Here is a 13,991-nt window from a genome sequence, read left to right as displayed (position 1 = left end):
TTTCCTCTGCCTCTGAAGCAGAGTTCTCAACATGGCTATGACATGGTTAAAGCAATAGGATTGGTAGGGCAGAATTGCTAAGCAGAGGCTACATCTGCCTGAGCATCTTGGCTCAGCAATCTGTGCAGTTCTGGTTCAACTTGCCTCCATTTCTGTCCATTGGCCTCATTTGCAGCATGAAATGCAGAGTTCTTCCAAAGCAATCTCAAATAGAAGCTGCCCAAGTGCTCTCCAGATGTGCTCCTATCCTTGCTGGGAAGGCAAAGCCTCCAGTGATTCTTCACACAGATCTGAACTATTTGTGGCATGGCTGTCTGGACTTAGTCTAGGCTGAAGTGAAAACCTAAAAATATATATAATGTAGCTATAAAGGCATTAGTAGAAATTGCTCTGATCCACTCCTACTGCATGAAATTACTTGCTAGTTCAGATACAGGCACATAGGACTCCAGGCAAAATGTCAAGCAGAAAGAGTCAATTAGGGAAAAAAAAAAGCCATGAAGACCTTCAGCAATGAAAAAAAGCTGTTTCTTGCATGTAGGCAGTGCAATAGAGCCACAGTTACACAGAAACTGTTCCAAGTGACTGTTCACAAGTGGGGAACTGTCAGTTCAAAGCATCACTGGTGTGAGATGTAATTGCATAATGAATCAAACAAAACCCAAAATGCCAAGAAACATCACCCACACAAATCTCTTGTGTTCTGGACCAGGTATCAGGAGCTGCCTGTCCTGTGCTACAAAGCTGAGTGACACCCCTGCCCTGTGGCCTGGCTGCTCAGAGAGGGCAGGGGCAGAGCCCTGGGCACAAGGCTGGGGGTGGCAGGCTCGGGGGTTTGACAGAGCTGACTGCCAGGGGAGCAGAGCCCCAGGCAGGCAATTCCCATTCTCCCTGCTCAGGCTGCTTCTCTGTCATCCAGCATTAGTGCAGCAACCTCTGAGAGTGAGAGCTTGGCAAAAAGAGATACCCACAATGATACTGTATCAGTATATGCCTAATCAAGGTGATTACTCAGGAGCAGTAGATTTCTGGTGTGACCTTCTGCTTTACCTGAAAGCAGATGCCTTAACCACAGCTTCAGATAAAGGTCTGAAGGCAAGAACTTCTCTAGAGAGATCCTGCAGAGGGTTATCAGTGTTGAACATAACATAACATTGCTTTAATCCCTAAATTGCAAATGCAGACTATCCAGTGAATATAACAAAACTACAGTTTTGCTTTACTTGTTATTCTGGCACTACAGTGATATAATTATTGGAGGGACTGATTGTTTTTCTTTGAATCAAAAGCCCAGCTTAGCTGTAAAAACTGAGGAAAAATACAGTTTCTTTTTTTGTTTCTGTGTTTGTTGGGAGCATGTGTACATATATATTGCATAGACACATGTGTGACATGTCAAGTGTGCAGAATTAAAGCATTTTTCCCTTAACCCTGTACTTTCTAAACTCAGTCTGGGCTACATCTTCAATCTGGTTTCTGACTGTTGTAATATTTTGTCCTTCCTCAGCCTAAGCAGTGAAGATCCTAAGGACATGGCAGACTCAGAGTCATTACTGATTCACAACTCACAATACTTTCCTACTTTCACTTCTCTCAGATCTACAATTTTAATAAAGTAGAAAACCCTGTCAAGAACTTTATTCACCCATTGCACGACAGGGATTTAGCAGCAATATATATCTCCAAGAAATTCTGTCATTCTGCAGTAACATATACCACATATTTCAATCACTGATTGACTGAAGTGCATTAAGCAATAAACCTTTACAGTGATCAGGTTTTTTATACATGCTAAATCTTTCTGTGCAAGCTATGCATACTTAAATCTAGGGTTTGTGTTTATTTATAGCAGTCATAAGAAAGTCCTTTTTTAAGAGCATCTCAGGCCAGATGTTCTGCTGGACTCTATGTATAAATTATAAGCTTGTCCAATCTTCTGCATGTGTATAATTCTGCAGCTTGGTTGACATTAATGAGCAGCATTGCCTGAAGATTGGTGGCACCAGTTTGTTTGCCTGTATTACAATATCAATGTGCCTTCCCTATCGCCCTGCCAGCAGCAGCCCTCAGAGCAGATCGGATGCTGAAATCATCGGAGAGACCAAAACAGCTGAAGAATTTCCAGCCCATCTCAGCAGCAGTGAAGAGAGCACTGGCAGCTGGTCCCAGCTGGCCAACGATGAGGACAACCCTGATGACACCAGCAGCTACCTGCAGCTCAGCGAGCGCTCCCTGAGGTACCCAGCCCACGTTGTCTCTTCCCCTGCACCCTGTGCTCTGCCCACCAAGCCTACCCTGCATCAGCAGTGAGAGGCAACAGCTCGAGGTTTACTCAGAATACTGTAAAGAATGTCTAATGGCAGACTTTATCTCTTTATTTTTTAGTAAGGGAAAAAAATTACCCATGTTCTGATTCTCTCAGCCAGGTCTTTTTGCTATTGGTGAGTAGCTCGATTCAGACAAAGAAAAAAACCTTCTGGCATCACTAAAGTGTCTCAGTCCTACTGCAAAAAGGCCATTGTACAAGTTAATTTCTATAGTCTCTCTTTTAATTTATTTGCTGTTGTTTGCCTAATGTTTATCTTGGCACCTCCTTAGCCAAGATTGACAAAACTGCCATTCCCAGCAGAAATCCATGCACTGAGAACAAAGATTGAGCCCTGATCTGATTAGACTGGCACAGGGGTGCAAATTAATAGAAAATGACCACCTTTTCCCTGAGTAGACAAATTCAAGAACTCCTACTACTATGACCTAATTTTGTTCCAATTCAACTCATGACAAAAGTTTGAAAATGTTATTTAGTCCTTGGAGTTTATATAGAGTGGTGGTAGTTTGACTTCAGCCCTTTCATAGCATCAAATTGAGTAAGGTTTTTCCTTCACATGCTCTTAGACTATGTTTCAAAATATTATCAAGTAATTACATCTTTCTCTTAAGTATTAAGATGACAAGGAGGGAAGACATTATGGTAATGAAGCAGGGAAAAGAAAGAGTCTCTGTCAGAGAGCACTGTTGGCTGGCTGAAATGACTGAACAAAACATGGCTGTCAGTGCAGCTGAACATTCATCCTGTTATTACAGTGTCAACCTTTAACAAGTACTTGGTCTGAAGGAGCTGAAGTATTGTGCCTTTCAGCTCTGCACTGGAACAGAAATTGCTACAGCAAGTCTGAATGCACAGCATGCTGACAATGTCTCAGATTGTCTCAACACACTGATTAGGAAAGGAACTGTCTAATCAATCCCTCTAATGTAGGGGAAAATACTGTTAGTTGGTTTTTCAGTAAAAATTAAGTGGTTCACTGTGACTTGCCACACAGAATTTGTTCATGGTAATTGACTTGCAGCCAGCAAATTCACAACCTGTCCATGAGACTATCACAGTATCTGCATAAACATTCACTGTCACATTTATAATTATGTTATAAAGTGAACTGGTAATATTTTTTCCAAATATCCTCAAGTGTGCTACTTCATCCTTGTGAAGAAGCCAAAGAGAATACTTCTTTGTATTTGTGGTCCCAATGAACAATTGGCTTTAATTAAAATCTCAGTCTTTCAGAGTAGTCAGAAAAATGAGGGGCCATCCCTATACCTGTGGGTTCCATCAGACCCCAAACAGTATTTGGGGTATGATGCAACACACTGAAACTGCTGCTGGTTACCTGTGTGGACTCACCGTTCAGGTAAGTGTGTGATGGGCAGCCAGTGCCTTGCTCCTGAACTCCCCATGTTCACAGGGAGCTGGATCTTTGCAGGTTTCTTGCAGGACATCTCTGTACCTGCTAATCCTTCTTTTCAAGGACTCAGACTCCATTTTTGTTTGAGGCCAAGTGTTCATTGCATAAGCCATTCACAAGAAGACAGTCCACTTTTTTTCCCTGCAATTTACAGCATCACTTGATGCACCTGATACATGCTTGATCTACAACTATTTTAATAAAAGCCTCATTACTTTAAGCAGACTAGTGTGTTTTATTCAGGGAACCACTTGCTGAGCACAATTGATTTTATAGAACAGAGCTCCTCCCCACTTTGCTTTGTACAGAAATAATTTTTTAGAAGATGTATGGAGACATGTTCAGCACAGCTTGGCACTAATACTTAAACTTTTGCTTTGTCAGCAATGGCAACAGCAGTACAACTAGCAGTCTTGGCATTATGGACCTGGAAATTTATCAGGAGAACGTGCCATCTTCTCCTATGATTAAGTAAGTAGTCACTGAAGTGAGACTTGATGTTTAGTCCAATTTTAACTGCAAATCATTTACACCACCGAAACCGTGCCAAGCCCTGCTTTGCACCTGCTGCTGTGCCTGCCCATGGCTTCAGAAAAAAGCACATGCAGGTGTCTGTGCAGAGTGAGGGCACCAGACAATGAAAAATAACAGGAAAACCCAGTCAGGTGGATCTCTTGAGAACACAGATCCATCAACCACCCTGTCTAAAACACAGTTCTCTGTGCTATCACTTTTCTGTTCTTGAACCTTCTTCTCTGAATACTTCAGATATTATCAAAACTCTAGTGTAATACCAAGGAAAGTCAAGCAAATAAGGATCAATTAAAAACAATTTTTAAAAAACCCAATAGCATTCTTTCCAATAATAATAACAATAATAATTTGGCCCACAGTAATTTTACCTGTTGTTTCTGGGAGTGTTTCTACTGAACATGCAGTTCAGTTGTCAAGAGATGTGTGAGTGCATCCTGACTAAAGATCCTGGTACAACCTGCCAGCTGGTGAATGTCATTATGCAGCCAGGGCACACCCACTGCACAAACCTACACAAAGGACATCACATACTGAACGTGGCAACTTCTGAAGTCAGTGACATCAGAAATTTGTCACAGTAAAATACAGACATTGGAAATTCAGCATTTCCACCCAGGTTATGAGACTTGCTGTGTCTTACCATAATGTCATTTGCTTGTCATTTTGTGAACTCTAAAGATGCACAGATCCTGGTGAAATGTAACACATGACATAACTAATACAAGTACTTCATCCTGCTACAGAAAAATGCTGCAGTTCAGTTTTTCCTGATTCACAGATTAAATAATGAAATATATTCAGCATTTTATTGTTTCATCCTATGTAACCTTTTTCTTGCAGTTTTCTAGGTCTTGCATTGAGGGAGAAGTTTATTCATCATGAAGCAATGTTGTAGACTGTTCCTAAGTATGACTAATAAGCTTTGTTGTTGTTTGTTTCTAAGTGAATTAGTAGAAGAAAAGGTTTTCCTTAAAGAACAGACAGAAAACACTGAGGGTAAGTTGAACTATATAAATTAAAACATACAGTTTGAAGATAACACAAGCAATTGCACAGTAACTAGTGGGATTGTTTTTCCAGAAAGTACTTCTGAGCTTTCAGTGGGAACAGCCAACTGCCAAAAGGACCTCCTGGTGATAAACTTTGATCTGGAGCCAGAGTGCCCTGACGTGGAGCTGCGAGCCACCCTGCAGTGGATTGCTGCTTCTGAACTTGGAATTCCAACTATCTATTTTAAGAAATCTCAGGAAAACAGAATTGAAAAGGTAACGTTTACAGAATTGGGCATACTATTAATGTCTACATAACTGTAACAGTTATGATTTATTGAAGTTATTGAGCTTAAAAGCAGATGCAAAAACATCTTCATTACAGCAAGATGGCAACACTACTGTTTATGAGAGAAAGGAATGAGAGGACAGGTGTGTCAGAACTTAAAGGATGTGAAATATGTAGCAGATTGTCTATGGCATAAGAAAATGTCACCATGATACTTTGATGAATCTGTTCACCTTATCATATCAATGATACATTAAACACTAATGCCCAAGGCAGCATTAACAGAGTCCTTTATGTGGCTGCATTTGAAAGGCTGCACGTGGCTTAGATGGAGTTTAAGTGCAAAGGTTTGAAAAAATAAAAATAAAAAACATTTTTGTGTAGACATCACTTGTATAATGTTCACCTACTTGGTCATTATAATGTGAGACATGGTTTGGACTTCAGATTTTCAGTCCTTATGCTGGTTCTGCGTTGCCTGTAACACCCACTACAGCAGCCTGAGGTTGGTCTGGACTTGTGCCTGGCTGTTCATAAACTGCTCCAGCTGAGGGTGCAGCTTTTGAGAGCAGAAGTCTCTTTCCAGAGAGAGTGGAGAGACAGATGACTGAGAAACCTCCTGAGGTGTTAGCCCAAGCCAGAGCCAGGAGCAACACTGAAGTCCAAAATAGCCACAAGAAGTGCAAACTCTATTTCTGAATGATCAGCTGGGGCTCCTTTGTAGACCCCACCAAATACCAACCACAGCAACTCAGGAAAGACCTGAAAAGAGACCCATTTCCAAGATCAGCAAGAGAGCTTAAGCTTTAAGACTTAAAAACATGTTAGTGTTTAAGTCAATTAATGAAAAAAGTATTACAAATCAGTATTTTGGTCTCTTATGGGAAGATCATTTGGAGTAGCAGAGATATTGTTTGATTTTCTTGAGTACATGCATTTGGGAATCATAAACATAATTTAAAATGCATTCAACAGCAACAGTCCAAATTGCATCTAATTAAAGAAACAGCTGTCAGCTTTACCCATGTGCTTTGGCAAACAGTTAATTCAATTGCAAAAATACACTAGAGAATAATGAAGCACATCCTGCCTACAACAGCATTCTTGGAAATCACGTGCCTATTAAATATCATTAAAATATATATTAAAAGTTTAGGCTGCAGTATGTTAATAGCAAATAGCTACACTAACAAGAGAAACAATCTTTTCTTTTGTGCTCTAAAACTAAAAACAGAAGGAGCAAACTAATTACTGTGCAATTCAAAAAATTGAAAAGTTTTGATTTTCATTTATGTGCTTCAGAAGAAAAAGGGACCAGATGGATGACCCTGTGTACCAAGTGGACAAAACTCAGGATTTTTTTTACAGCTGCTTAAGAACATATATTTAACCTCTGGTTTCTCAAGAAATTAAAAAAAAACCCCAAATACAGATACTGCCTATGTTTAAAACACACCTGTGATAAATGTCTTCATGTGACAAAATTTCACACAGAGTTCCCTCTCACCAGTACTATTTGAATATTTAAAATACTGTGGCATATATATATGGAAGTACAGAAAATTAAACATAAAGTAAAATATAGCTATTGGTAATGTAAAAATATTTTTTAAAGATGGATAATCTCACTTCCATTATTTTGACAATGAGTTGTCGATAACATGGCAAATAGTGATCCTTGATCAGACTGACTTTGTCTGGTTTTACTTTCATTGCAATAAATAAATAATTGACAGAAGCAGTCAATTTATAAAATGTCATGAGAGCCCATCAGTCTTTGGGGAGCTATGGAACTAGAGAAATTAAGTTTTTATCAATAGCAAGAACGTTGATGTTGCTGTGCACTGAATGGTGCCCACTCCCTCAAACAGCTGTACATTTACAAAGGGTAGGCTGACAAGAGTTTGTGTCTATGCATTCCATCAAACCTTAGAAAATGTTCACCAAATCTCAAGTGTATTTCATGGTGTTGTTTTTATTTAGTTTCTAGATGTGGTGCAGTTGGTGCAGAGGAAGTCCTGGAAGGTGGGGGATATCTTCCAAGCCGTGGTGCAGTACTGCAAGCTCAGCGAGGAGGGCAGAGAGAGCACACCCAGCCTGTTTGACTGGCTGCTTGAGCTGGGCTAACAAAGCTCCTGGTTCAGCTCTCCTGTTTTATTCCAGTTTAAATAAGCAGTGGTTTGTGTAATGCTCTGATTTCTGAACATCACTGAATAAAATGTGCAAAATGTACAAACTCTACATGAACAGCACAAGTCCGTGCCACAACTGACCCAGGAGCGAAGTGGATCTGAATTTATTGTGTCTGTGTCATGAGGGACTCTTGAGATGTTGTGCTGTAGGATGCACTGTACTATGAGGGGATGGATTTTTAGCCTCCTGAATTAATCAACTACACAGTAAAGACTTAATTATCTAATATATTCAATTTTCATCAATTTAATTAAATCAGTCAGGTAAAATGGGATAGTAGCCTACCATTCAGTTTTAAAACAACACTGATATTTGTACAGTTTAACTGTTAGAAGCAGAGTGTGTTTCAGAATGCCTGGAGGCACCCTTGTCCCTAGATAATATTTATGGGTTTCTGAAATCCCCATAATCTGCTAAGGGGTAAAAAAGCTTTTGAACACTTAGCACCTTTGCAGTGAGACAACACAATAAAAAGCTGCTGAAAACACATTTTAGTTTCTTCCCATGTGTTTATTTCTCTTCCATAGCTATTCCTGACTCCTGCAACCTTCCCAAAGAAATAAAATCCAGTCTCCTAGTTCCTATCCTTAAAAGACTGATTCCCTGGGAAGCAGTGCAGTTCAGTACAGCTACACATGGTAGATCCTGCACACAGCTCTGTGAGCCAGGGCAGCAGCCCTGTCCTGCCCCAGCCCTGCGACCTCGGGCGAGTCATTTCACCTCTGTGCCTCAGTGTCCCTGCCTGGTAAAAGGGAATCATGATAGTACAGCTGTTACCTAAAGTGCTGCTGTTGAAAGCACTATGTAACATTTTACATATCAATTCAAAGCAGTGAAAAAAAGAACTATTTTAATTTAGTGTAATTGAATAAATTGTTAATGAGGTGAAGAAATGCAGATCTTAAAAGAGCACCATCTTGTCCTAAAATTCTCAAGGTTAATTTTTGTAACTTAGAAAAAAGCAAAATGTTTGTTAAAATTTCAGCAGACATATGTGTTCATTTTGAAGATAACTGTTTGGACTATGTGTGAGAGTTCACATTCCTATAACATTTCTATAATTGTTTGATAAGATATATTCTGCTATTGTCCTGTTGAGATGATCTGTTGATATCATGTACTTAGTAATACATTCTCTCAACTCTGCCAAAGAGACTGGGTGTGAATTTAAATGTAAACATGACTTACAACATCACAGCTCTTTTGCAATTTGTTTTTTGAAAATACTTTTCATCTCTCTTACTCAAATAGTGGAATAGAATACCTGCCTGCTTTTCCCAAAAAACTATTTAAGAGAAGTTTTATTTTCCATATAACAGTATATGCTTCTGTAATATTCCTTGAAAAAAAAAAAACCTATCCTTTTGCACTAAATATTTTTGAAAATTTTGAAGTAGTTTTAAATAATTTATGAAAAAGAGCCATATTCTCAGTTTTATCTTTAAAACCATTACAAAACTTGCATGATTGCATCACTCATTTGTTACAAAATACAAATTGTTAGTGAATCAAAATCTAATGAGGAACATTAAATAACATGAGTAATTCTCAATCTACTCTGCAGTATAAACAGAACAGGAGAGGTCGCTTTACAGTCAAAAGAAAAGTGAATTCATTGCAAACACTGAACATAACTGGAGTCACTGGGCCAGCCCCTGAGAACTACTGAGCATCTGTAACTCCCACTAACATGAGTGGCAACTCTGAATGCTCAGCATTTCTGAGGCTGAGAGCTAATGAAAAGCACCAAGAATTATAAAGTGCTTTGTTTGAGTTAATGAATGGGAAAGTGTATTTAGTTTTAAACCAAATACAGTTAGTTGTCAGTATACAATTTTTTGTTGTGATAGAATAAATGTTTACAAAGCACAAATATCATGACAGAGTTGTAACAGTGTGATGCAGTTTCTCTGTACAGTAGTTCTTAATGTTGCAATTAATTCAGAAATAAATTTATGTTATAATGTGTGTCCTCTTTGCCTTCCTAAAATGTTCACAAATGAGCTATGGATTTTTTTGACCTATTAAATACTTGCCTGCCATCCCTGGAGCTTCTCAATGACAAATCTGATCCATGGCTCTGACCAAAACAAGGCAGAGCAAGGTCCAGGTCTTGTCTCAGTGACAGAGCTACTTGGGTTCCACAAGTCATTCAAGAGATAAAAGGCTAAACATAACATTCTTAGTATCACAATAAAGATAAATGATACCCTGAGTGCCCAGCATAATCCCCAATGTACAAGCCTCTATCAGTGCTCACTCTGGCTGCTTTCAGTACCTGCACAAGTGAGCAGGAGGGTGGGGAGAGAAGTTCTGGACATTTCCCTCTCCTTATGTAAGTTCACAGGGGCATTTACTGCAATATTGTTTGGATACCTCAGGTATTTCTACTGCTACACATAAAAGGAAACCATTACTTCACTGAATAAATCAGAAAAGCACTTGTCCATTCTTCTTTTTTTTTCCATTTTTTTAAAAATGGGTATTGAATACACCCAAATGAGAACAACATACAGCCTTAGGTAAAAATCTCCCTCTGCATGAGCATGATACAGGTTTTTAACATCAGGAGTGGCTGCTCACTATCTTTCTTGATAAAAACTAGGATACAACAAATTAAAATCATATGAGCCGGATTCAAAGAAAACAAAAAGAGATGAGAAGCTATCAAATGAGAGGGTGTAAGGAACTGTACACAGGTTTGAGTGGGAGCTGCAGCAGTTCTTGCAGAGCTGTCTCAGGGATGCCCTGGCCATCAGAGGCCTCATGGAAGCAGCAGCCAGGGCTGCAGTGCTCCCCTTCCTGGAGGTGGCTTCAGGGGAAGGTGCATTGCCACCCCAGGCTTGATTCTACCACCCACATAATGAAGAGCAACCTTTGGCCTGTAGATCTACTACTCTTCAAAAGCAATTCTACTGTATTTGAATTAGATATTTAAAAGATTTATTTTTTATGTTTTTGTGTTTAGACTTCTTTTAATGTTAAGGTTACTAGAAGCTGAAAAACTAAAATCTACCTCAATTTTGTTCATATCTCTGAAAATTTTTATTGTCTTCAAGTAAATGAACCATTTATGGCCTGTGATAAAAATAGCCACCTGCTAAATTCGGTAGATAACTTTTCTGAAGAGGCCAGTTTGACACTTGCTCTTGCTCTGTTTCATGCAGAGCTGCATGACAAGCACAGGAATGCCACTGTGAATCCTGAAGTCTACATTTCAAAATGACAGAGGGAAAAAGCCCACCAGTCCATTGATAAAGAACCCACATGAGCTACTTAAATAAAACAAACTGCAGCTCAGAAGGAAAGCACATCCATACTAGCCAATTTAAGAACCTGAGTCAGAGCCATTCCTAAGCCTTTGCCATGTATAAGCAAGCCTAGAACACCAGTATTTCAGTTTTGCCAACCCACTCTGAATCCAGTCATCACAAGGAACAGGCCCTCAGAAGGCAACTTGCAGCTGTGCAGTATTTAGCAGGACAGACAGCACTATTAGACAGCTGGACTATCAAACTAATTGAAACAATTTGCAGAAGAAAGGGCTGGGTGATGAGTACTGCATCCCCCTCCCAGCTTCAGCTAAGAATTAGACAGGAAAGTGCAGCAAACTGGCAAATAGAAGCAGGAGATATTTCCACATCCTTTTACTAACTACCCAGGAAATGTGAGTGATCCCACTGAAGGGGACGAAAAAAAAAAAAGAAATTCACACAAAATGCCACTTTGAAAACATGAGTGGGTGTGAGCATTACTTTCATCACCTATTCAGAAAGAATTGGAATCTCAGACGTCACAAGTCCAAGAACACATCATGTGCTTACATGGAAATCCCCGTCCTTGTGAAGGGTATGTTCTGTCCTAGAGCAGTTACGTGACACAAACTTCTTTCCCAGAAAAACAGAATTGCATATTCACAGAGGTTCATCCTGAAAAGATTTCAAAGGTCTAAAGGACAGAAAGAATGCAGCAAATATGATTTCTACAGTGACAAACCTAACCACTTCAGGGCTCTCCTGAGGTAATCCTTTTCAATAAGGTCACAGGGAGCCAAGTTTGTCAGCATTTCAGGGTAATGTTGAAAGCTACATCTCCAACCACACAGTGATTAAATTCGCACTTGGATAGTATAAGGTATGCAGATTAAAAAAGTGCCAGGTAAAAGGGCTTGACCATACACATTCACCATTTTCGTTGAGGGACTAAAGTGGAATCAGAGAAAGCGATAAAGCTGCTGCCAGACCCACAGATTGGTTCCAGTAAGTTACATTTATGCAATACATTCCTAATGCCTATATCTATAATTTACAAAATCCACATGTGGGTAAACCAAGGTGCAGAGAACCTAACATCAAAGCATTCACAGAGAATATCCAGAGTACGACTGAAGCTCCTACAAGGTACCAAGCCAGCACTCTTTCCAGCAGTGCTGTGAATCACACCAGGTGGGAAAATATTTCACATATGAGCAGGAAACTTAGATAATTCAGCCTGAAAAGCAGTTCTACTCACTCAAGAATCAAGGAAGAATAAGAAATAGAACCCAGATAGCCTGCCAGTCTAATGCATACTGTATTAAACCTCAACTCTAATTTCTTGCAAAAATAGAACAAGGGCTAGAAGCCAAAGCTATTACAGATGTGTGATTCACTAGCATAGTATAAGGAAAAAATCATGAAGGAAGACACAACAGGAAGAAAACCAAACTAAAAGATTAAGAGGGGGTGGGAGGAGAGTTTAGTTTCTAATCACAGTCCAAATAATATTTTCTACTTCGTGATAGTTCACAGCAAGTCAAATTTCAGTTTTTAACTACATAGCAGTAATTGCATACACCTCACCATAGTAATTTTCCTCCAATTTTGTCAGCTGGAAATCTCCCAGGACACAGGTGCCCATCAATCTAGGGACATTGAGCAATTCCAAACCAACACAGAACAGCACTGCCCTTCCTGGCCCTTTCAATTCCAACCTTCTGAGATACATTTTTGTCATTCAAAAATTTTGCACAAACACCTAGGAAGCACCACAGGTATTACAGAGACATTTGTGTCAGCCACTTTACCTACTGGTGAAAGTTACATTTTAAATGATCTGCAGCTCTCTGCTCACTTCTCCCACAGCACAGCATCACTTGAAATAACCAGGAAATCTGCCAAGTGATGACAGGGATTTTTGTGTCTTCATTTAGACACAAAGGTGCTGGCAAGCACTCAGAGGTAGTCCCAACACATCAGCTTTAGTAACTTCCTACTAAGTTTAACAGCATTTAGAAGTCAATCAGCCAGAGATACAGAATATAAAGAAAGTACCTCCAAGTTCATTCTCTGCTGTACACTTTCTTTCTCCCTCTTGGCCTCTTCATCCTTCTTTTGAGTCGGCTGGAGGACACCAGCCAGTTCTACTCCTTCACTTATGCCTGCAAGGAGCAACTGCCCTTCCAGGTGCTCTCAAGAAGTGGAGCAAGCTCTGCACAGTTGAAACCTATTGGCAATTTCTGGGAGAGGAAAGCCTGGCGAAAAGCTCATTGCAGGCTAGTAAATGACTTGCAGGTGTTTCTCATCCACTTCTCCGTTTATGTCTGTTTCCTTGGATTCCAATCTTTGGCAAGCAGAGTTTCTTCTTGCTGGACTTAAACACCAGGCCAGGATTCCAAGTTTAAATCACCACTAATATTAATTTTTTTTTTTTTTTACCTCTGCTCAAAATAGGAGAATGAGGACTGAGCATAAAGGACTAGATTGACTGGAAAGATGTGGGCAAGTATGAGAGGGGAGTTTAACTGCAGCAGACATGCAATAGTTAACAGCAAGGCAGTTCATAAATGGCTGCTGGCTTTTGCCAGGAATATGAATGAGGCATTGCATTACAAAAAGCAAACTGGCATTTTAATTCAGTATTTTATTACACACACAAAAAAAGTAATACAAAAGTCCTCAAAACAAGCATGTACCAACACTCCTTCCACAACTGAAATTACTATAATGCTCTGGGCTTTTTTATTAAAAAGATTCCAAGTTAAAAATCATACACAAAGAAACTGAGCTATCCCATGCATTCATTCTCACTGATCGTGATTTCTCTCTGGTGACTGAAATAACAGACCAGATTCTTCTCAGTGCTACTCAGTGAAGAGGCAACATGCACTAATTGAAAAATAAGGAAAACACAAGAGGGGAAAAAACACTACTTTTCTTCTTTACTATGCAAGTAATCAAATACTAAGCAGGTTGTGTAGTGAAA

The 13,991-nt window shown here is 39.5% G+C and overlaps 1 protein-coding gene across 2 annotated transcripts in view; it reads left to right on the top strand.

Annotated features, from left to right (window-relative positions):
• Window positions 1–9,663, top strand: part of SPHKAP (SPHK1 interactor, AKAP domain containing) — a 46,522-nt gene extending 36,859 nt beyond the window's left edge. Inside the window, exons 7-11 of one of the 2 annotated variants that reach the window (XM_058812255.1) lie at window positions 2,058–2,237; window positions 4,128–4,214; window positions 5,221–5,273; window positions 5,358–5,542; window positions 7,539–9,663. In XM_058812255.1, coding sequence (XP_058668238.1) covers window positions 2,058–2,237; window positions 4,128–4,214; window positions 5,221–5,273; window positions 5,358–5,542; window positions 7,539–7,682 — 649 coding nt within the window. In that variant the 3' untranslated portion in view covers window positions 7,683–9,663. The remainder of the gene's footprint in view (window positions 1–2,057; window positions 2,238–4,127; window positions 4,215–5,220; window positions 5,274–5,357; window positions 5,543–7,538) is intronic. The other variant, XM_058812254.1, reaches the window with a different exon arrangement.
• Window positions 9,664–13,991: the final 4,328 nt, after the last annotated feature.

The sequence above is a fragment of the Ammospiza caudacuta genome, chromosome 11, assembly GCF_027887145.1.
Source record: "Ammospiza caudacuta isolate bAmmCau1 chromosome 11, bAmmCau1.pri, whole genome shotgun sequence".
In the NCBI taxonomy this organism is placed as follows: Eukaryota; Metazoa; Chordata; class Aves; order Passeriformes; family Passerellidae; genus Ammospiza; species Ammospiza caudacuta.
The sequence above is the reverse complement of the archived record's forward strand: the minus strand, read 5'-3'. Positions and strand labels throughout refer to the sequence as shown.